At 39.6% G+C, this 23272-nt stretch overlaps 2 protein-coding genes across 8 annotated transcripts in view; one reads left to right on the top strand and one right to left on the bottom strand.

Annotated features, from left to right (window-relative positions):
- Positions 1-699: 699 nt before the first annotated feature.
- SYCP3 (synaptonemal complex protein 3) lies at positions 700-13588 on the top strand. 5 transcript variants are annotated; one of them, XM_081024076.1, is made up of 9 exons: positions 700-754; positions 4408-4551; positions 6414-6492; positions 7745-7779; positions 9440-9557; positions 10392-10491; positions 11440-11538; positions 12713-12817; positions 12971-13588. In XM_081024076.1, the coding sequence occupies exons 1-9, from the start codon at positions 715-717 to the stop codon at positions 13022-13024; spliced, it is 774 nt and encodes a 257-aa protein (XP_080880202.1). In that variant the 5' UTR covers positions 700-714; the 3' UTR covers positions 13025-13588. The 5 variants fall into 5 exon arrangements, with proteins under 5 accessions (XP_080880202.1, XP_080880205.1, XP_080880204.1 ...); XM_081024079.1 differs by lacking the exon at positions 700-754 and adding an exon at positions 831-965; XM_081024078.1 differs by lacking the exon at positions 700-754 and adding an exon at positions 1172-1313.
- Positions 12819-23272, bottom strand: part of CHPT1 (choline phosphotransferase 1) — a 19437-nt gene continuing 8983 nt past the window's right edge. For 2 of the 3 annotated variants that reach the window (XM_081024065.1, XM_081024063.1), the window contains exons 4-9: positions 22679-22763; positions 20161-20292; positions 18872-19030; positions 17889-18014; positions 16625-16735; positions 12819-13050 (exon numbers count right to left, since the gene is read on the bottom strand). In XM_081024065.1, the coding sequence (XP_080880191.1) occupies positions 13006-13050; positions 16625-16735; positions 17889-18014; positions 18872-19030; positions 20161-20292; positions 22679-22763 (658 nt within the window). In that variant the 3' untranslated portion in view covers positions 12819-13005. Of the gene's footprint in view, positions 13051-16247; positions 16327-16624; positions 16736-17888; positions 18015-18871; positions 19031-20160; positions 20293-22678; positions 22764-23272 lie in introns of all 3 variants that reach the window. The other variant, XM_081024064.1, reaches the window with a different exon arrangement.

Below are 23272 nucleotides of genomic sequence, written 5' to 3'. Positions count from 1 at the left end.
TAAGTAGTAGGATGGATTGTACCATTGTGTAGATGGGGGTTTATAAGAAGCAGACTGCTGGAAGCCTTCTCCTGATTGAATAGTATTTTTACTTGCAGTGAGGGTTATTGTTTTTTCTTAATCATAAAAAAATGGCAGTCTGTAGTGCTACAAGGCGGCTCCTTTTGTTGTTGGCACCCACCCAACTTTCTTGAAAGACAATGTTGTGCATCTCTGGGGGCGAAGTCAAACTGCTGCATTGGCAGCACCAAACGTGCAAGCCTGGACAGTGTGTTGGTCCCCACCCTGCACTCATCTCTGGGCCCCTCCAGACTGATCCAGTATTATGCACATGTTTTTGGCACAATAAAAGTGCATTGCTGGGTTTCTTCTGCTTTAGTTCCCTCCCCACCCCCCACCCCGTGCTGCTTCCCCAATGCTACCACCTCGTTGATATCTGAATGGACTAACGCACAACAAAAGTAGAACAAAAAATTAAGTCAGAACATTTGGGTCCCTTCAGATCTCTTTTTCATGTCACATTCATGTTGATTGGTGCTCACAATACTTTTGACACAGTTGCATTTTGCCTTCTCAATACTGTTAGCACCTGCAACTATTGTGGGGTGGTTACACTGCTTCATTTCCAATCAGCATCTCTGGTAGCTTCCTGTTGAAAACCCTTAATTTTTTATATACGGGCATAGCCAGAATTTATTGGGCGGGAGAGGCTTTATGTTAGGAGGGCAGAACCGAGTTTTCTGTGATGCAATTGGTCAGTTAAGTATTTTTCTTTATTTTCTTGATGGGGGACAGCTGCTACGCCCATGTTTTTAATACGACAAATGTTTCTAGTGGGCTGACCATGGGATTGGAAAAAGGGAAAGAGAATAGAGACTCTCCTAAAAATAAAATTGCGAGTTTCCTTCTGAGAAAAGGACTGCCCCTCCCATTAGGCTGAGTGAGGCGGCTGCTACCTGAGGCAGGTAATTGTGTGGGTCATGATATGGCAGGAAATCGTTATTTAACTAATTGTTACCAATGGGGAGAAGTGAGAGACGGACTTGCGGTATTTTGTTTAGAGGGGGAAAAATCGAGTGCAACCTTAAAAAATTTTTATTTATTTTGCCTCAGACGGTGTGCAGCACTACCATAGGCTCTTCTTTAAATAAAAAAAAAGTCGGATACAGCTTCCTGAGGCGGCAGGTGCAGCCGATCTGCTGGAAGAGAAAGAATGGACTGCACCACTTCAGACTGCACGGGGGGCGACGGGATCTTTTGGAAGTTTCCCCCCTTCATAAAAAAACCTGCAAACAGAAAACCGGCCTAGCGGGGTTAGAGCGTTTCTGCTTCTGTGCTGGTTTATTATTATTACTATTGCTAGGGAAATGTGGCATGTTTTGTTTGAAAGCGTGTACTGTGATACCCCCCCAACCCCTTTCCCGCCGCCTGAAGTTTAACCCGCTTGGGGTTTTTTTGCATTCGCGCGTGCAGACGCGAGGCAAGGAGCGAAGGCGCCGGGCGACTTTTCTTTAGGTCTGGCGCAGGTTCCATAAGACGCGATGCTTATTAACTGCATAGAACTTTCTTTGGGCCCGGCCCGGCCCTGTCGTGTTTCTCGCCGCCGCCTCACCTTTCCCTCTCTCTCCCTCTTTCAGGGAGTGAGGAGAAAGAAAGGGCGGGGGGGGGGAGCGGTGGTTTAGGAAAGTAGGAAATGCTGCTGGGTGGTTGTAAGAGAAATTGGCGGAAGGGGAACTTCTGGAGGTTTGGCTAAAGGGGACGGGGGCGGGAGGCAATGGCAGAACCAAAAGGCGGGAACCTGAGGTAATTTAGGCGGGAAACGGGACGGCCTTGAGGGAAGGCGATCAAGTCACGCGGCTGGTTTAGTTGTTAGAGCGCCAGGCTGGGGGTGAGGAGAGGCCGCGGTTCGAATTACCGCCCCCAACCATGAAACTAACGGGGGGGGGGTGATTTTGAGCCACTCCCCCCCCCGCCCCACCTCATAGGTCTCTCCCCAGGGAAGTTCGCCTGGCACCTTCATTGTACACCTTTAGGCGCCAGCCAAAAACGTTCCTTTTTAACCAGGCCTTTGGTTGATCTTAATGACATCCTGTGCCCTTTTAAAATGTTTTTTTGTGTGGGGGGGTATTGGGTTGCAGTTTTTATTTTTATTAAGTATTTTGTGGTTTTATATATTGATTTTATTCTGTGAACCGCCCTGAGACCCCTGGGTATAGGGCAGTATATAAATAAATAATAGGACTGGTTGGTTGGATGGTTTGTCTTTATTTAAAGATTTCCGTGGATAACAAAGGTGTATGTATAACGTCTGTTTTCAGTTCATGGAGACTTATCTGCAGGTCAGTTACATTTGGTGTTTTCAGTTCATAGAGTCAGTTACATTTTGTGTGAGACATGGCTATCATAGGCATTGTGAGGTTGAGGGGCAGATTTCCTTCTTTTGTATAGTGGGTTTTTTTGTGTCAGCGTCACATGGACAGGTTCTCCACCTATCCATTTGTTAGTGGTGAGAGAGATTGGAGAGCCTAGGGCATGGTTTTATTCATTCATTTGATTGATTGATTGATTGATAGATATACTGCCCTGTACCCGGAGGTCGCGGGTGGTGCTGTGGGTTAAACCACAGAGCCTAGGACTTGTCGATCAGAAGGTCGGCAGTTCGAATCCCCACGACGGGGTGAGCTCCTGTTGCTCTGTCCCTGCTCCTGCCAACCTAGCAGTTCAAAAGCACGTCAAAGTGCAAGTAGATAAATAGGTACCGCTCCGGCGGGAAGGTAAACGGCGTTTCCGTGTGCTGCTCTGGTTCGCCAGAAGTGGCTTAGTCATGCTGGCCACATGACCTGGAAGCTGTACGCTGGCTCCCTCGGCCAATAAAGCGAGATGAGCGCCGCAACTCCAGAATCGGCCACGACTGGACCTAATGTTCAGGGGTCCCTTTACCTTTACCTTTTACCCGGAGGTCTCAGGGCGGTTCACAGAACAAAATCAAAATATAAAACCACAGAATATATAATCAAAATAAAAACAATAACCCTGAAGGTTGGTTGCCTTCGGTTGATTGCAGTGAGTTTGGTTGGGGGCGGGGTTGCAGGGCTGTTGTGACTGCGGGGGGGGGGTAGAATGGGAGGAGAACCCTATGTGCCATGCATGCACTTTGAATAAATAAAAAGCCTTGGGCTTGAAGGGAAGGTGGAGCAGAAAAGTTTGGTAAGTGAAGAAAAGCAGAAAGGTTGTTGGTTGTGCTCTTGTGGCTGAATGAAGCAGCCTTTGAGGCTGCAGTTCTAAAACACACCCAGGTGTGTAAGCGTCATTGTACAAAGCAGATTGTACTATCGGGAGCTAGAACAAGGTGTTCCAAAATGGAAAGGGGGGGGAGGAAAGGGGGACAAGCAGTATGCTGTCCAACGACAGTAGTATTCTTAGATTATTGAATCCCTAATTGTTTATCTTTAACTGGGGTTTTCTTTCTCCAGTAGCCCAACCACACCTTGAACTTGGTACAAGTAATAATTGGTTAGAAACCATGTACAAAATCTTAGAATTCAACAAATACATAATAGATCTAACAGTGAGTCACACCTCAAATGATGTTGAAACATGGAGAAAGGCTTCCTCTAGAACGGGGTGTGTGTGTGTGACATTTTCAGGCTCAAGGGCCACATTTGCCCTTGGCCAACCCCCTGGGGGATGCATGTCAGCAATATGTGTGGCCATCTTGCACTTTCACATTCTCACACATACAGGGAGACAATGAACAAGCTGTCTCCCCTCCCCAGCTAGTCTGTGCAGGTCAACTGAGGGGGAGGGGGTCACATCTGCATTCATCAAATGATCAGGGAGAAGATGATTTACGTCCCCATCAAGGCGTTCAGTTCCACCCACCCCAGCACTATCTGCTTTAGTTTCCTTTCTCCTGCCTCTGCCAAAACTAGTGGGAGCTTGGGGTTGGGGTTCAGAATACCAGTAATTTGTTTGGGGGGACTGGATCAGACCCATGCTGTAAAAATGTAAGAGGAGATGACCACTTAGATGTCCTGATTCCACAACATATCATGTGATTTAAATGTAAAAACAAGTTATTTGAATGGGGCCTAGAAACAAATTGGGAGCCAAAGAACTTCATGTAGCACAGCTGGTCTAGCAGAATTATTTTAAACTTTAATAGCTCATTCAAAAATTATTAATGGAGACGTTTTACAATAATTATTCACTGTAGCTTACGTAGACAAGTGAGGTTTAACTTCAAAATGTGTGAAAGCTTTGTAAAAATATTCTGCAGACGTATTGAATTCTGACTTCTCAATAGTAGATACAAGATAAAATACCGTAGTATCTTATTTTCCCTATATTAAATTCATACTGTGTTTTATGTGGTGAATTAAACAAAAAATATATATTTTATGGCAGTTATTCTGATTATGGCACCATCAGGAAGAAAATCTGCAGCAAAAGCTGCTAAATTGACACAGGAAGATCCAATTGTTCATGCCTACGACTTTGAAGAACATACCAAAAAACATCTGAGTGGCTCTGAAGAGGATGTTAGAGAAGGTGTAGTAATCAGTACAAAATGTTACACGCATTTTGTTTTGTTGCACTCCTAATACAAATAGGATAAGTCATCCTTTTTCTCACAATAGTATAAGGGGGGGGCACCCCCCCAGCTTCTATCAAATAGGACTGCTGAATAACCTGACTTTTGGCATTTGCCTAAGGCTGTCTTCGCAAAAGCAAATTTCTTTGTGAAATGGAAGAAGTTTACTCCTCATTAGGTGACCATGCAATTGGCAGAGAAGGATTCAAACCTGCTGCTTCATTCAGCAGGTGAAGTTCTTTCTTGAAAGTGGATTCCACTTGAGGGATTGGGAGGAGATAGTCTGGCATTCTCAGCAGTCATAGAGAATGGAACATAATGTAGCTTCTCAGCTCTTTGTTGGAGCCAAGCATTCAGAGCATATTACACTTTTGTACCAGTTGCTCTGATTTCCAGTGCAATCCTAGGGCCGATTTAAAGTGCTGGTGTTGAGCTTAAAAAACTCTGAATGGCTTAGGTAGGGTTGCCTAAAACTAGAATGGGAAAGAGGTAGATCAGGATCTACTGGGAGATCTCGATGATTGATAAGAATTTCTGATTCCCAATTGTTTAATGGTTAGCATATTGGATTAGGACCTCAGAGACAAGGGTTCAGCCACCAACCTCACTTGGGAGGCCTTGGGCAAGTCACCGTCTTTCAGCCTAACAGAGTTGTTGTAAAGTTAAAATGGTAATTGGGAAAACGATTTGAGGTCATTGGAAAAAAGCTACATATAAATGTAATAATAAAATAAACGAACAACAAACTGAGAACTCCCCCCCCCACTCCAATATACTGTTGAAATGAAGAAAGTGTGTGTAAAAAGGTAAAGGTACCCCTGACCGTTAGGTCCAGTCGTGGACGAGGGAGCCGGCGTTTGTCCACACACAGCGTCTGGGACATGTGGCCAGCATGACTAAGCTGCTTCTGGCAAACTAGAGCAGCGCACGGAAATGCTGTTTACCTTCCCGCCAGAGTGGTACCTATTTATCTACTTTCACTTGATGTGCTTTAGGCAGGGGTTAACAAGGAGGGTATTCTTTGTGGGGAAGGACCATGAATTTGGTTAATTTCTGGTACTCAAAACAAATTCCTGAATGCAGATGAACATAAGAATAGCCTGCCAGATCAGGTCAATGGTCCATTTAGTCCAGCACTGTATTCTCTCCGGTGGCCAACTTAGATGCCTGTGGGTAACCTGCAAGCAGGACTTGAGCTCAAGAGCACTCTCCCCTCCTGTGATTTCCAGCAACTGGTATTCAGAAGCATTGCTGTCTCCCTTTTCAATATATGTCTTTGCGCCAAGCTCTGGTTGGTGGATCTTGGAATACTAGTAAAGAAACAAAGCCTGAGATCTGCTTGGATCCATAGCAACTTGCTTGTACCTTAAGATCTGCCTCTGAAGCTCTACTTAGGTGCCTATTTATAATGGAAATAAGATTGGCAGGCAGACAGACAAGGGTATTCTTGCTCATGGCCCCCAGATGTGGAAGGTGATTTCATGGGACATCACAGAGAGCCCATCCCTTCCAAGTTTTAAACAGGCCATTTTTACTGTGGCCTTTATCAGTTAATTTGAGCTGAGTGCAAAACTAATATTTTCACCTAATTTTGATAATTTTATATTATGCTGGGGTAGTGACGGTCCTCATGATTTTTAGTTCTCACATATTGTTTTGAGATTTTTGTGGTGTTTTATATGGTTTTAAATGATATTTTATGTAACTTGTAAATTGCTTTTTGAAGAATTTTCATTTAAAAGTGGTATATGGGATTTAAAACTTTTTAATGTGATACAAGTAATTGGTAAACTGCACCTTCTATTTCCCTCCCATAAAGATGAAACTCCAATAATTGATAAACATGGGAAAAAAAGACCTTCACTGACTCCTCGTCCTGTAGTTGAAGATGAAGTTGGGTAAATAGTTTAATATTTATTTTTTGCCATGTAATGTTAAATTATTTTTTACAGTTATAAAGTATCAGTTATGTTTCCAGTGCCTCTTTGTTACGATTATTGTAGCCAGAAATATATATTACTTTTATGTTGTTAAGTCTGGCTACAATCTAGATCTGTTTTAAAAAAACACAACACCTTTACATAGGAACGTAACTAAAAATTTGTTGGCTGTAGATCAGAGCTGGATAACCTGTGGCCCTTTAGATGTTGTTGGACCAGGTCCCACCAGCCTCAGCCAGCATGGCAAATAGTCAGGGATAATGGGAATTGTACGCCTACAACATCTGAAGTGGTTAGATACTGGTGTGGATCCAAAGCTTCTCTTCTTCCAAAAGTATGGTAAGTAGCTTACTCTGATATAAGGTGCTTACCCTGTTGGAGGAAACCTCTTCCATTGGAGGAAGAGAACCTTTGAATCTAGCCCACTTTAATTAATTAAGGATAATTCAGTTGCCCTCTTCTCAAAAATTATTACAGAATAGAGAGGCAATGGAGTTCTGAAGTTAACAGAGACTACTAGGGAGCAAGTCCCAATGAACGTTGTGGAATTTCTGAGTAGACATGGAAAGGATTGCACTGTTCTTCATACATTAAGTTACATCCAAACCACCATCAAATCCCCAATAGATCAACTCATAATGCAATAGAAGCCCATGTAAACCATGTTATAAATGTAAACCAATTTTACAGCATAATTCTAAACATACTCAGAAATTGGGTGCACTGAATTCTATGAGAATTATTCCACAATAAATGTGTTTAGGATTGCAGTCTTAAATATGTTTCAACTGCCATGGCTTCCAAGAATCCTAGGAACGTTAGCATCTCTGACAGAATTTTCAGCAGACTCATTAAGCTTATAATTACAAATGACAGCTTTCAACATAAGATGTTTTAAACTACTGAGTCATAAACAGAAGGTTATGCCCTTTGTTGATTATATATTTCTTGATGGGCAAAATCTTGGCAATATAATTTAATTTAGTGTCTCCATCCTGTTGTGGTTTACATTCCCCCCCATAGATGCGCCAAAGATTACACCCCTTCACAGTGCTGATTTCCCCCCCTCCCTTTGTCACAAGGCTTTTAGTAGTGTTAATTATTGTTGGTCTCTGTTGCAGCTTGCTACCACTTACAAATAATATCTGAAAAATATAAACTAGTTCTTTTAATGCAAAAAAGTCATTTAAAAATATGAATATTTTTATAGGGGAGAAGTACAGAATATGCTGGAAAGATTCGGAGGTATGTTTTAGAAAATACTTACATACTGTCAGTTAATAAAATAGTTATATGGGAGAAGGGTCCTGCCCTTTTGTTTAAAAATACAGGATTGTTTCCAAGTAAGTTCTGCTCAGAGTAGACCAGTGAAATAAATGGATATGGCTAGCTTTAATTTTAATAGCTCTAACCTGGAAACAACTTAGTTGGATATAAACCAGTTTTTAAAATAATTTTTCTCTTTTTAGTCATATGAACAAATTAGCAATTTACATTCCAAACATTATTTCCTGTAGTATGATGGCAGGAGTGCAGTTTTGTCATCTGTAGTACTTCAATAGATTGATCAATTGATTACATCAGAGTTGCAATAACTTTGCCCAAGCAGATGTGCCAATGCAAACTTCAAGATTAGGGTGCAGGTTATCCATGCCTGCTCAGAAAAAACTACTTAGAAATTTCTATGTCTTTGCTCTGGGTTTCACTCTCATGTGAAGCAAATTCTACTAAAATAGACTGGTGAGGGCAAAATGTGATGGAACATGGCCTTCATTAATCAGACATTACTGGCAAGATTCCATCTTGTCTGTGTCCATATCAGTCACCTCCATAGCAAGAACTTCGCTCTTCTCCACTTTCTGTAATGAAGGGTGGTAGTTAACAAAGGATGATGCAAAAAGACTTCTTAGTTTGTCCCAATGACAAGGACTGCAATGCTTCTTTGATCTAATCAACTGACTTTAAAAGTATCCCAATTAACTGAGGAGCAGGTTTTAAAAATAAAAATATATATTTTAATACAAGTGCTTATAAAAGCTACTGTATGGCAAGAAACAGCTTAAAACATAATCTCCCTTTGGCATGCTTATTTCTTCTGAAATGATGCCAGCTACAACACATGCACATAATCTAAAAACAAATGTGTTTCTTCCTTCAGCTGTGTTTTTACCCATATGCAGATTTGATAAATCTAGTGATTAAAGTGCATATAACTGATCAACTAATCTTTCTCTCATGAGGTTTCAGTCCTCTTAAGGATACACAGCATGGCTACAGCTTATGCAATTTGAGCATGGGCCACAAGCTTTCTCAAAGCCATCTTGAACTTCATGAAGTTTTGGAATATGTCTGCAAATCATGGAGCATGAGTAATACTGTACTTAACAGTGAAGAAAGGCAACTGCTTAACCAATGCTGTATTTTGCTCCTTTGATATTCTATTGTCTCTTATTAGAGTTCTCTCTAAAGTTTTAGCCTCAAAAGGTACCATGTTTTACAAAAGCACCTGCCTAGATTGTTTGGTTATGGGCTTGCTTGAAAAGGGCTTCATGTAAGAAGAATCCAAATCTTTGGGCAGACTGGATTGTGTCAGCCAGCTTCCGCTTAGTTTCTGTGTTTATTGTGGGGTGTTAAAAGTGACCTTATTGTTGATGGCAAAATACTTTACTGATAGCTCAACACACTATAAAAGCTGCCATATAAACACTGTAATTTTAATACAGCTTATACTAGATTCAAAATCAGTTTGAGAAGAGGTCCCTGAATTCATGCATTAATTACTGTAGCCACTACTGTAGCCTAACAGGTGTAGTGTGTGAGACATTCTAGCCTTTCTTTGCAAATCTTATAAATCTTTGCATATGTTTTAAGATACAATGCCTAATGATTCTTTGTCTTTCTGCAGCGGACATTAACAAAGCTCTTCTGGCTAAAAGGAAAAGATTAGAAATGTACACGAAAGCTTCTCTCAAAACAAGCAACCAGAAAATAGAACACGTTTGGAAAACACAACAAGAGCAAAGGTGGGGGTTATAATTAACACGAACATACATTGCACATTTGTGGCAGAGATTCAACCTGTGGCCCTCAGTCTGATTCCATGTAGGTAGGGAGAGCCAACAGGCAGAAAAGCCAAAATGGATGAAAGCAATAATATATGCAAGCGATCAGATCAGACCTGGGAAGAGCAATCTATCTTTCCCTCTCTTAGCAGCATGTTAAACAGGGGAAGAGAGAAATGGGGGTGTCAGAGAGGGTGGCCCTGCTCACTATTGGCTCTGTTCCTGCCCACGAGCAGCATGTGGCCCCCCAACAAGTTGTACCCCTCCCCTGGAAATGTGACACTAGACCAAAAAAGGATTTCCATCCTGGACTTGGTGTCTGAGTTTTGATTGTCTGTCTGGATATGATTTCCTGGTAATTTACTATAGTAAAGGAGTTGGTTCCTAATCAGAATATTTCATTTTAGAAAGCAAATTCTTTAAAATAACATTTAAGTTGCATTCTTAAAGGTAAAGGGACCCCTGACCTCTTACACTATTTATTTGGAAGTTCACCTCACTGAACATAATTGGGCTTACTTGAAGTAAACATGCATACGATTGCATTGTAAACCTACTTTAGAACAATACTCTTCAATGTTCTATGGTGTGTTTTTTTCCAAATTAGATGGCCACCTTTCACCTTAGCTGTGTTCTCTCAAATCTACCAACTCTTCCTTTTTTAAAGTTTGTGTGACTAACTGAATGTTTTAGGTTCTCCATCTTTCACCGATGCCTTTACAGTTTATAAATCAATGGTATTTCATGTTAACATTCAAAAATGCATTATTTCAGCTTGCAAAATATATATTTTAGGCAGAAGGTCCAACACGAATATTCTCAGCAGTTCCTGCATGTATTTCAACAGTGGGATGCTGATATAAAGAAATCTGAGGAACAGGAAGAAAAATTAATGGTTTGTTTTTCTTAACTTTTTGAATAATAAATGTAAGTGCCTGAGGCTGATATTTCATTCTCCTTATACTGCAGTGTGGAATGTTACCATTCACAAAACAGACAGGTAATATTCAGGGTTGCGTGTAGCCCTAGCTTTAGGAAAACAATATGCTCACATAGGGTGAAGGAGAGCTAAGTAAATTAGCAGAGTCCAAGTGCTGATCAGTAATAACATCTCAGATATTAGGTCAAAAGATAATGTTACGCCATAGTTAGTAGAGCCAATGTTTCTGCACTGTGATCAATCTGTTCCTTAAATAAATATACACTGAATAAGCTTGCAGTGGTAAGCAACAACAATACGTTCAGTGGAAGATAAGCATCCAGTTACTACTATAAGTTGCCCATTGTTTATGGCAGCATATAAATGTAAATAAATAGCAAGTGAAAGCAAGAAAACCTTGCCATTGGAAACAATTTGACATGTAAAAACTATACACCATTTTCTTAGAATTTCTTTCTTTTTTTGTTCATTCCCTGACCTGAATGCCCCTGAAAACCCTATATGAATTTACAGCAAAGGCTTAGAAATTAATTTAAGAATATATATACACACATACACTTATGGTAATAACTGATGGCTGGTGCCTACTGGGAGTAGTTGAGTGGAAATAAAGGAAACCAACAGTAAGTGGACCTAGAGCAAACTAATTCTAGTTTTGTCCCTAACCTTTTCCTTTCTGAATCCTACACAGGCCAGGGTGCAGCAGCAGCAGTCATGGACTGGATGTAGGCAAGGCAGATGGGGCAAACTGAAGTTGGTGAAGCAGTGCCCCATTTATCTTAGCATACCAGCTTCCACTGCATTTGGCTATGCTTACAGTTTACAATTAGTAACAATGTGATAGAGCTTTATTATATGAATATTTATTCCTACATTTATTACAGCCTCTTTTTCCTTCCTTAGAACCTGTTTCGGCAACAACAAAAAACTTTCCAACAAGCAAGAATAGTTCAGAGTCAAAGACTGAAAACAATTAAGCAGCTGTATGAGCAATTTTTGAAGGTATATTAAAAAACAACCATTTGATCAAGTTTGTTATTAAAAGTGCATTGTTATTTTAGTTTACAGTATATTAAAACAAAGGTTGTGTGAGAAGGCAGCTTCCACCACTGGTTTTCTCTTCCCCTCCTACCTACATCTCCCAAAACCTCTTTCCAGAGGGTCTAGATGCCCTTCTGCACAGTGGGGTCTGTCTCATACAGGCCTGTGATGGGCCAGGAGGATTTGCCTGAAATTTCACCAGCTTTCTTAGAGGGTTTTTTGGAGGGTACAGAAGGAAGGGAAGAAAAAGAAAACCTGTTGCATGAGCTGCTTTCTGCTCATAGAACTGCTGGATACAAACAGACATCCTGTGCTGTCCCTGCTGCTAATATGGCAAGATCTGCAGTGGCATACTATCTATACATTTATGCTTAAAAATAATTGCAACTACTACTTAAACTTTAACTTCATGTTGCATCCATTCTGCTCTGTTTCCACTTGATTATTTGACACCTAATATGCATTGCATGAAGAGTAGCATGAGCATCAACTGAATACTGCCCCAGCAGTACTGTTGATCTCCTCTGTGATGAGAGACAGCATGGCTACATCTTATTTTCATAGTTGGACAAAACACACATATACAGTGGTACCTCGGGTTAAGAACTTAATTCGTCCCAGAGGTCCGTTCTTAACCTGAAACAGTTCTTAACCTGAGGCGTGCTTTTGCTAATGGGGGCCTGCTGCACCGCTGCCACGCGATTTCCGTTCTTATCCTGGGGCAAAGTTCTTAACCTGGAGCAACCACTTCCTGGTTAGCAGAGTTTGTAACCCAAAGCGTCTGTAACCTGAGGTACCACTGTAATGCTAACCTTGTCAAGCCTCTACATTTACATTTGTACATGCATAGATGTTATATGGGTTAGTAATATCATTGCTTTGTAGACTCCTTTGTCATCTCGTTGGCAATTCCTGTAGGGCAGTTGAACAATATATTGTTTGGATAAGCAGTGCAAAGAATAGAAAACTAGTCCAGATGAACTCTTACCAGTTAGCATAATTACTTCTCAAAATTTTGTTTTGCCATTGCTAGCCACTCTGGTAATTCATGGCCATTCCTTGACTTCTAAAATGTAACAAAATTTCTGGGTGTAAACCAGTAACAGATTTTCATGAAGCTGCTATCTGATTTTAGAGTATGGAAGACATGGAGAAGACTCATGAAAGTCTTTTAGTAGGTGCACAAAATGAGCTTCGGAAGGAAATGGCTATGTTGCAAAAGAAGATCATGATGGACACTGTAAGTGTTAATACTGATTTATGGAAAATTTCAGTGACATTTTAAAACAACATTTAAATAGAAAAATTAAACATTTACCATTTATATTCAGCAAGTCAGAACACTATGATACAAAATGTTACATTTGATCAGCATTTTTTTCTCTCTTAACAGCAACAGCAAGAGATGGCAACTGTTCGCAAATCTCTTCAGTCCATGTTATTCTGATGGCTCAGTGGAGAAACAACTTGTACCTAAGTAACATGATACAATTATATACATTAGCCATATGGGGAGGAAGAGCCAGTATTTTAAACGCCATATTAAAAATTGCTATATTTGAATACCTTACATTCAGCTCTGACATCAAAGAAACCGACAGCTCATTGCTGCTTAGCAACAGAATATGCTAATTTTTCCCCCCTGTGTCTCTCAAAGTATTCTTAATGGTTTTTAATTTGCATCAATCTTTTTTCACCTCTTAAATTCAGAATCTAGATCCCAGGGTTAAGGTACCTTTTTGAAAGTTCAAGATACTTAATGTTGTTTAACTGTCTGACAGACTGTTATTATCAGAGTATTTGGTACAAAAACAAATTGCATGTACTATGGGATTCAAGGCCTTATTAAAAATTGTGTACTTGCAGCAGAACTATATAAAATGTTTCAGGTTGCTACCAAAAAAACGTTTCATTCTTATATACCAACCAGAGTAATATGTCTTAATCTGAAAGTTGAAGGAGATGCATAAGAACTTCCTTATGATTATAAAATAAAATATACATGTTGCTAGTTTGGGATTTCCTTTATTATAAGGCACTCTTATTAATTTTCCAGTTTCATGGTCTCAACTTAAATAAAATGTTCTACTTTTTTGAGGGAAGATAGTCTACCAGCCCCTAATATTATCAGTAAATTCTGAATAACTAAACAAAGAGGCTTACACTCTACAGTTCAGGAAACCTAATTAAAAGCAAAATTTAAAAGTATATCAAGCAAGTACCTATCTCCAAAAACTCTAAATGAAATGTTTCTTTCCCCTCCCAAACAGCAAAAACTTCTGTCATTGAGCTTTGTTTTTTTTAGAAAAATAAAAGCATAATCATATTTTCATACTGTAAAAACACACTGGTAATTCAAGCTTTACAAACGAAACAAAATTTTCATTACAGCAACTTAGAATCACAGTTTTAACTGTTTGAAATGTAGCAATAATTTATTTGGTCTTAAACTCTGACATCACTTTAAAGGAATCCAGAACAATTACTACATGCTATAATAATGGCAGCAAACCACCTAGTTTTTGGATAAATGCATGGTTTTATTTAAATGCCAAGGTTTGCCACCATTAATTATCCTAATGCCACTTCATGGAGATTCTTTAGTGGCCATTAATCAGCATTTAATTTTGAATTTGGTGACATGCTGAAGATCCCTCAGTTTTTTAAGCAGACCATCAAATTCTGAAGTCTTGTCATTTGTGGGTATTTACTGTTTAGATCTTTTCAGCTAGAAAATAACATAATTAGTTGTTTTGCTGTTAGAGATCTTCATCACTTGTTTAAAACTGTCCCAGGAGGGTAACAGTTTTCTTTCTAGCTAACTGTTCAGTACTTTCCTTTTTAATGGAGAAGACTGGACAACTTTCTTACAGTGAGCTTGTAAGGCACACGTGGGCAACCTATGGCCCATATGCAACCCTCACAAATGCCCAAACTGCTTCTGAATTTTGCTGGGGGGAGGAAGCACATGTAAATCACATTCTTTGCAGATGATGCACTGAGAGGAATAGAGCTGCAATGGGGAAGAAGGCACATGGGGAAAGGTAGCCCCATACACTTTCCTTCCCAGCTTATTGGTAGACTTCTTTCTGGATAAAGTTGCCAGGATTCCCTCACCCCCCATTGCTGTTAAAACACATAGCCAAGAATCACTTGGGATTGCTTGGATAAAGGAACTGTGTTGTATGAACTAGCTCTAAACACCAAGAAAAAGACAACCCTGAATTTCTTGGAAATAGTCAACCCAGCTTGTCTGATGGTAGTACCTACAACTGGTTTTATTGTTACAGAGCATCAAAGCTAAGTTGGGATTCAGATTGTTTTACGTTCTTCTGAAATACATATATTTATAACTGAATTCAAACTCAAATCTGTTGCCAGTAGAAAGAGATCAGCTCAGTCATTAGATCTATCCACTCCTGTCACTTAGGTGTTTAAAACTTTCTGAGAAGGCTTTGCATTAAGTGAAAATATATGAAACTACACATTTGTCCACAGCTGAGGTTGGCATATTTCTTTCCTCTTAGCTACACAAAAAGACTTGACTGGGAGTTATGGTTCTATTTTTCTGGTCTCACTAAAGCATATGACATCTAGAAGAAAGTGATGGAAAACACACAGTAATCCCCCAGAGACCATCACTGTACAAACTGCTTCCTAAACAAAACAGTTTCTAGACAGGATGATTAAATCCCATATAAAAACAGCACAGCTATATAATACCTAGACATCACTGATAAATTTTACTAAATGAAAATGCAAATTTCTTTGTTGCCTGAAATGTCAAAGACCTTATTCTAATACATTTTTAAATGACTTCACATTCTGGTGTATTAAAGAGGTTTTTGTACCTATGAGAGGAATTTATTTTGGGTTGGGGAGAGAAAATTTAATCAATAACACTGCCAAAGGGCACGAGGTGTTAAGAAGCCCTTTCCTCATTCCTGCTCAAACTGCATTTTGTAAAGAAAGAGGAAATGTATGCTGTATGTGTTTTGGTCTTAGCAGACTGTTTTATCCAGCTTAACATCCCTCGCTCACTCATTTCTTTAAAAATACAGGGTGGAATTCAACATAGCACTCAGTGGGGTGTGTGCATGGGGAACATGGTCCAATCACACAACAGGACTTTCCTCCAGCTTCTCCGCACTCCCATGCAAGCCTCCAGAGCAGATTTACAGTGCAATGAGGGCGGTGAGGATGTCCTGGTATGCAAGCAGACCTCATTCTGTGCTCAATAACAATGTTGAATCCTGCCCACAGGCCAAATTCTTAGTAGCAATTCACAAATATTTATACTGTAAGCAAAAGAAGTAAGTGTAATTATGATTCTCCCTGCTCATGCAAAGAATTTAAACACTTAAGAATTTAAACACTACTGCAAGATCAATTATGCCGTAATTTTAACCTTGACAACTAATTTATGGTTAAATTCCTTATTTTTTTTCCTTTAACCAGTATCAGAAACTCTTAAACATAGTTAATATGAAAGACACACTCCTAAGACTTTGATACAAGATGACAACTCAGTAGTTTTAGCCCTTAAATATATATAAAAAAATATTCAACTAAGAGTCTAGTTTTCTCCAAAAGCAGTGAAATGTAGAATGGATAACTTGCAGTATTTTATACAATTACTGTCCCTATATAATGAACCAACATCACACTACCTTCTAAGAAATCCATATTTGGCTGTTTCTTACGAGTTCAGTTAGCTGCCAAGTACATTAGGTTTTCAAGCATTTCTGTCTGCAAAGAGCAAAACAAGTTTCTAAACAATAATTTGCTACTTTGTAGCAAAAACTTCCTTAGACCCTCTATTCCTATGATTTCAAAGTAACAATTACAGTAAGTCCCAACAGAGCCTGTAGGAACTTGGTATTATATAATTAATTTCATTTAACCTCTCATGCACTTAAGTTCTCTTTGAAAATTTCCACAACTGCATTGCTGAAAAGGGTATTTTCCACCATTCAACACTTTCCCCACCCCCAACCAACTCCTCCTCTTCGTTTTCAGCTATAAGTCACTCATTATGGTTTTGAACCTGTTCAGGAGCTTGATGAGTTGAGATTTTGAAGACGTGTATGTGAAGGTGAGCTGCAATCTGTTTGCATAACCCAGTGGAGTATCTCAGTAAATCAATCAAGGATGTGAACTAAAGAGGGAGAAAAAAGTTCAGAGCTTAAGATCAAAACATGTGTTGCACAAATGAATTATTCTGTGCTTAAATTCTCTCTCGTTCTTCAAGGCACACAGATAGTTATAACAGAAGCATACACCCTAATTCTAAAATAGTTAAAAACTTCTAGTTAGATCTGCAGTTCAGAGATTACATGCATGCACACCGAAAGACAGAAATTTAAATTAAATTTAAATTAACTTCTGAAGATGAAGCCACTTATCCCAGTGCATTCATCATCATCATCATCATCATCCCTACTATAATACACAGCCAGGATTCTTGGCCTGAATACAGTGGGACAAAGGAGAGTGGACAAAAGGAGAAGAAAATAGGTCAGAAAAGTCATTGCTGCTGCCTCTCTTCCTAATTTTAATACAGTGGTACCTTGGGTTAAGTACTTAATTCATTCCAGAGGTCCGTTCTTAACCTGAAACTGTTCTTAACCTGAAGCACCACTTTAGCTAATGGGGCCTCCCGCTGCCGCCGCACGATTTCTGTTCTTATCCTGAAGCAAAGTTCTTAACCCAAGGTACTATTTCTGGGTTAGCAGAGTCTGTAACCCGAAGCGTATGTAACCCGAGGTACCACTGTACTGAATTAAGAAATACAAGGGACATCTGGTTTGTAGTCCGGCAATTGTATCTAATCAATAAGACATGTGTTTTTGTTTCTTCCCTATGATGCAACTTTCTTTAGCGGCCTGAATTTAAGAGTCAATTTCATTCAAACCCACAAATGTAAAAGGAGTAGATCTGTGCATGCAATAAATTGGTAACCAGCTCTTTAGGTTTTAAAAAAATTATGACTTTTTTTTTTGCAATTCTTACAAACACGCTGTAAGATAAACAATTAGAATCTCATTGCAAAATGGGAGCTGAGACAAAAGACTTTTCTAAGGTCACCTAGTGGGCTCATGGCAAAAGCAAGATTTGAACGAGGGACTTCCCAATTGAAACTTGGTCTCAACTTATACTTTACTACCAGAACATGGTCCAACACAAATAAAAGCAGGTATACCTCTCAGCCTTCATCTGTTTGGAATACAAGGCTAGAGAGTCTGACCCAAACACCTAGAAAGGTGAAAACACTTTCCATAATTTAGTGAAGCGTATGGAAAACTGCTTACCAGTGCTATCCACAGGATGATATATTCATCAATAAAACTGTTGAAATACTGGTCTAGAAACAAGAGGCCGGGCCCAATAAATGCAGTATCTTGTAGGAAGATTTCACTTTTGGTCATGTGTGCAATCTATGAACAAAGATTAGATTTAGTTACTAAACTAAGATGTTTAGATCCTATTTTAACACAATACAATTTGTTCATCTCTTAAGTCAGTACCTGAACCCATCTGAATATTCAAGGATTCAAAGAAATTTATAAGCAACATAATGATTAAGGAGATGTTTTGTTTCCAGACATGTGGTTTCTTCTTAATTACAAACATTTAAGAGAACTATAAAGGCTTAGACATAAGGAATGCTCAGGGCAGAATATTAGCTGTAATGGGTAACTGGTAATCTTCATTGGTGTCTGTCATTAATTGAAACATACTTGTAGGAATGGAATGGACCTTTTCCTTCTACATGTCCTCAAATATGCTCCAGAGGATTGGGGGTACCCGCCACAGTAGATTTAGAGGCCACAGGATGGGAGAGCAAGGGAACATCCTGCACAAGCAGATTTTCATCTATGTGATGTTGGCTATCATCCAATACGTTTTGCAAAAGAACTTGCAGCACAATTCTGTCCATGTTTATTTTGAAGTAAATCTCTGTCCAATGAGTCTCCTTATTAGTACAGGACAGCAGCCTTAAGGTCAGAGCTGAAGGTCCATGTCAGCTTTTCCCTATATTAAAAATGGCATCAGCAAAGAAATACTGTGTATTGATTACCTGATCTTGCAACAAATATTGAATCACTTTAAAATTAAGAAACCATTTTGTTATTTCTGTGCTCTTTAGACTGAATAAGCTGTGCGGTGCTCATTTTCATTTTTTCTTAATAGATATCAGCTTAGCAGTAGAACATTCACAATGCTTCACATGCATTATTGCATTAACACATCATCATAATAAATGCACAAAACATTGTTAGAAACTCCTTACCACCAACTTTTGTGTGATTTTGGCACTCACAAATCCAAATGTTAAGACATAGAGGCAAGGATGCTTTTCAAATAGTTGTGTTGTAGATTTTTTGTAGATCATTACTGCCAAAGTAATAATCAACCCTATATGAAGGCCTGGTGACAGAACACTTGTTCCCTGAAAGGCACAAATAATTAAATTATATCAGTTTTATAACTTGTATCCCACTCTCACATGCCAAACACCCTGAATTCAAGTCAGCTCACACCATCAGAACAAAAATCCAATGTAAAAAGCCCAAGCATACATCAGAAACCAACGTACAACAATGAAACATTCATGGAGCCAATCACACTAAAATAACAAAATCTAAGGAAAATTAACTAAAGCTGAACAGCCATGTTTTTGCCAAACAGCTAGGAATAAGGAGTGAGAGACTGATGAACCTCCTTCAGCAGGGCATTCCACAGAGTAGATTCCATGGAGGAAAACTTCAGATGATGAAAGCAGCAGGTGGGAAGGGCATACATAAGGAGGTGGTCCTGAATGTACTTATGTCTCAAGCAATTTAGGGCTACTACTAGGTACGCGGGTGGCGCTGTGGTTTAAACCACTGTGCCACTTGGACTTGCCAATCGGAAGGTTGGCGGTTCGAGGCCCCGCAATGGGGTGAGCTCCCGTTGTTCGGTTCCAGCTCCTGCCGACCTAGCAGTTTGAAAGCATGCAGTGCAAGCAGATAAATAGGTACCACTCTGGCGGGAAGGTAAACAGTGTTTCCATGCGCCAGAAGCGGCTTAGTCATGCTGGCCACATCACCAGGAAAAACTATCTGCTCCCTCGGCCTGTTAACTATCAGGAGTCCCTTTACTTTTACTACATCTACTTAGATTCTCACCTGCCCTTTACATCCCAGAGCAGGTTACAACAGTGTAAATATACAACATTAACATAAGTTAAAAATAATCTGCAATCAAAAGTATAGGGTGAGTCCTAAAGACATGTCTCTCAGGAGTCAAAAGGCTTGGGTTTGTTCCAGAAACAAACAAGTAGCCAGTTCAAACTGAACAAGAGGGAAAAGGTATGTTCTGAACGCCTAACCCCAGTAAACAACCTGTTTAAATTCCCAAATAGTAGATAGTAATATTTATATTATTACAATGGATGTTTAATCCTAGATATAGAATAAAACTTGCTAAATTAAGCACACAGCAAACCTGTTTATATAAAACACCACAGTAAGTTAAAGGCAACTTTTTGTATCAAACATTTAGGTTTTTTTGTTTGTTTGTTTGTTAAAGAACACTTACTGCTATTGTAGAGCCATTCTTTCCCACGCCTCCTCCAAATATTACTCTGAAATAATTGTAACTGGAAAATATTGCTCCACCCACTATTCCAGCAACAGGAATCATCTTCAGTCTTAGATCCAGCACAGGAAGCTTGCAGGGAAAATGTAGAATATTTTAAGATAGATTAATGTCTTTCTGCCATTACTGAAACATTTTTAGCAGTTCTTTTGAACTATCCATTTTCTTCATTTTTTAAAAAAGAAATCAGATGAAGAGCATAGTCATGGTAGTAAAATAAAATGTAGAGCACAGTTTAATTTTGCTAGGAACCCAAAGGTTACATAATTGTTTTAAATTCAGACAGGCATGTTGCTACTAACATCTATAAACAACATGTATCAGCTTTCTAGCTTTTATATTTCTGAAAAATGGATAGTTCTTCCCAGTTCACTGATCAAAACAGCAGTAGCACCACCACAGGAAATGCAAACACCATCTGCCTGTTTTGTTATATCTTGCTATGAAATTGCATTACCAATACTCTCCAGCTAATAGACCTTTAGAATAAGTATTTACCTTTCTTATTCAATTGTAGTTTCAAGGAAACTTCCAAGACGCAGCAAAGGATTAAAAAGAAGAGTAAAAAAAATGAATTTCCTGTAACCCACCAGGTTACACTAAGGATATGTTATTGAGACTTCTCAATCAATGCAACAGTTTATGTAAAACAGAATAATGAATGGACTTTCACAATGTAGAGTTGTTTTTTAAAAGAATTCCACATTTTGACTGCTTACAGTCATTTGAGAAGAGAGCATGCATTTCAAAATAAAAATAAATTTTAGTAGATATAGCGACATGCCAGAATATTGATTTGCTTCCAAGAGTGGACTCAAGACAGCTGGGAGCTCTGCTGTAGCTGTTTAAAAGCTTGCAGTGTGGTGCCCAGTGCCTATTTTCAACAATCTCTTACCATGCAATTCACACCTAGCTTTACCATTCATCCAATTCTTGGATTTCCAAGCAGCTAAAGAATTGTGGCCACATTAAGCTTAACTACATGGATCAAGGCAACAGAAAACCAACCCCAATGTATGTCGTTACAGGGGTTATGTTTCTTCAGATGCTACTGCATGCATTCGGATTGTCTCAAGCTGGTTGTCTGCAATTCTGTGTTCTACAATACAGGCATAAACAATGCATTCTTGAAAGCAGGGGCAGTATAAATTTGCTCTGACGTATTGCTAAAGTACAAAACATGCATTCTGCTGCCTTATGACAAATTCAGCAGAACCTTGCCGTTCTTGACAGCAGCACCAGTTGCGGCCTGGTGTCACCATGGCCAAGCTGGGGGACAGACAAAAACCTCCCGTGTGGCCGGCCAGTGTCATCAACCCCAATAAGCTACAGGAAGTGACAGGACTCCCCTGCCTCTTTCTAATTTAAATTGGCCAGTCGGAGGCCATACTACGGGGTAGGAAATTAGAGATGGAAGCGGGTAAGCCTGTTTCTACTCAGGTCTGTCTCCAAATCATGAAAGCTGACTGCACCGCCTTCCAGCAGTGCAGTCAGCACTGGACATCACACCCTCCCACCCTGGATAAATTTGGCCCTGCCTGAAGGTGGGGTGTGTGTGTGTGTGTGTGTGTGTGTGTGTGTGTTTAAGCTTGCTGAGGAGTCTCTTGGTCGCAATATTTGGCCCCTGGGAGGAATTTTCCTGCAGGCCAATTGGACCGGTCTAGGGGTTTCAATTACCTCCCAGCAATTGTCACAGATTGCTGGCAGAAAAAAGGGTGGATCCTTAATATAATCTCCAGATAAAAGTAGTAGGGTACCCTGGTAAAGGGGTCCCAAGGGGATGTCCATATGCCCAGACCGGGGCTAATGGGCCACAGAACTCCCCGACTGGCAGCCTGGAGGGGTTGCCTATATCTGATGTGCATCAACTGGGCTGGCTGATCCAAGATACATACCCAGTGCCTAAGCCAAAGTCTTCTTACATCTGTAATCAATAAAGCTGTGGCCATTTAGCTCCCAAAAGGCTGTTATTTATTGCTTCCTGCGCCTCTACCCCAGCGACCTCAGGCTTACTGCGACTCAGCCCACAACTACAAAAGTGTTAAGTGACAGAATTTTGCCAGTTGGGTCAACTTTTATAGAAGGGAGTACAGCACTGAGAATAATATGAAATCCAACTCTCTGTGCAGAGCATTTATGTATTTAAATGATCTGAGTGATTTAACACAAATATCACATATGGCAGATGGGGTCTTTTTCCTCTGTAGTTCTAAACTCATGCATAGGACAGCACATCACGACAGTAAGATGACAGAGCACTGGAACTACATTGGGAAAAGGCATCTAGGTAAACATATAATCAAGCCAGGGCTTTTTTTTTTTTTAAGCGAAATAAAATCAAAGTTTAACAAAATGTGGCATGGGAGAAATACAAAGGATTAGAGGAAGCTGCTAAACAGGAACCATACAGGACTGTGTAATTTACAAACTTTCAATCCTGATAGTTATATACAGTTACCTTAGTGTCCCACACTGTTGTTCCACCAAATGCAGATATCAAAAAGAGTATAATTACGGCTATCTGTACTTCAGTTACATCGACTCTGTAATAAAAGAGAAATAAAGTTGATCCACACCAATGACTACTTGATAGGTAATAGCTCACTAAATATTAAGATTTATCAAAGCGGTTGTGTGCCCAAGACAAATGTTAACAACTTCAGGTGATTCAATTATTTGTTGGATATAAAATTCAATTATTTGTTGGATATAAAATTCAAATTTCTGGGAGTTTTTATCAAAAGGTTTTGGTAATTAAATTTCAATATACAAAGTATATGCTTTGCTAGTCAATACAACAGAAAGTAGCTAAGCAGCATTTTTTTCACCAAACTACTGTATCTGAAGTTCTCTGTCATGCAATAGGTTTACCCTTTTCAGAATTTTAGATGTACAAGGAAACCCCTTATGGAAGAGCTAATTAATATACTAAATCTCAAGCTGGTGGATTCCCCTACCCTGCAAAAAGAAATACACAACGATGAGAGCTGCGGGGGGCGGGAAATCCTGTTGGATCTAGGTTAAATTCTACCACCCCAGTTGAAACATCGGG

Source organism: Podarcis pityusensis, assembly GCF_964106645.2.
Source record: "Podarcis pityusensis genome assembly, chromosome: 10".
NCBI lineage: Eukaryota > Metazoa > Chordata > Lepidosauria > Squamata > Lacertidae > Podarcis > Podarcis pityusensis.
Note: the sequence above shows the minus strand (reverse complement) of the source record. Positions and strands in the feature narration are given on the sequence as shown.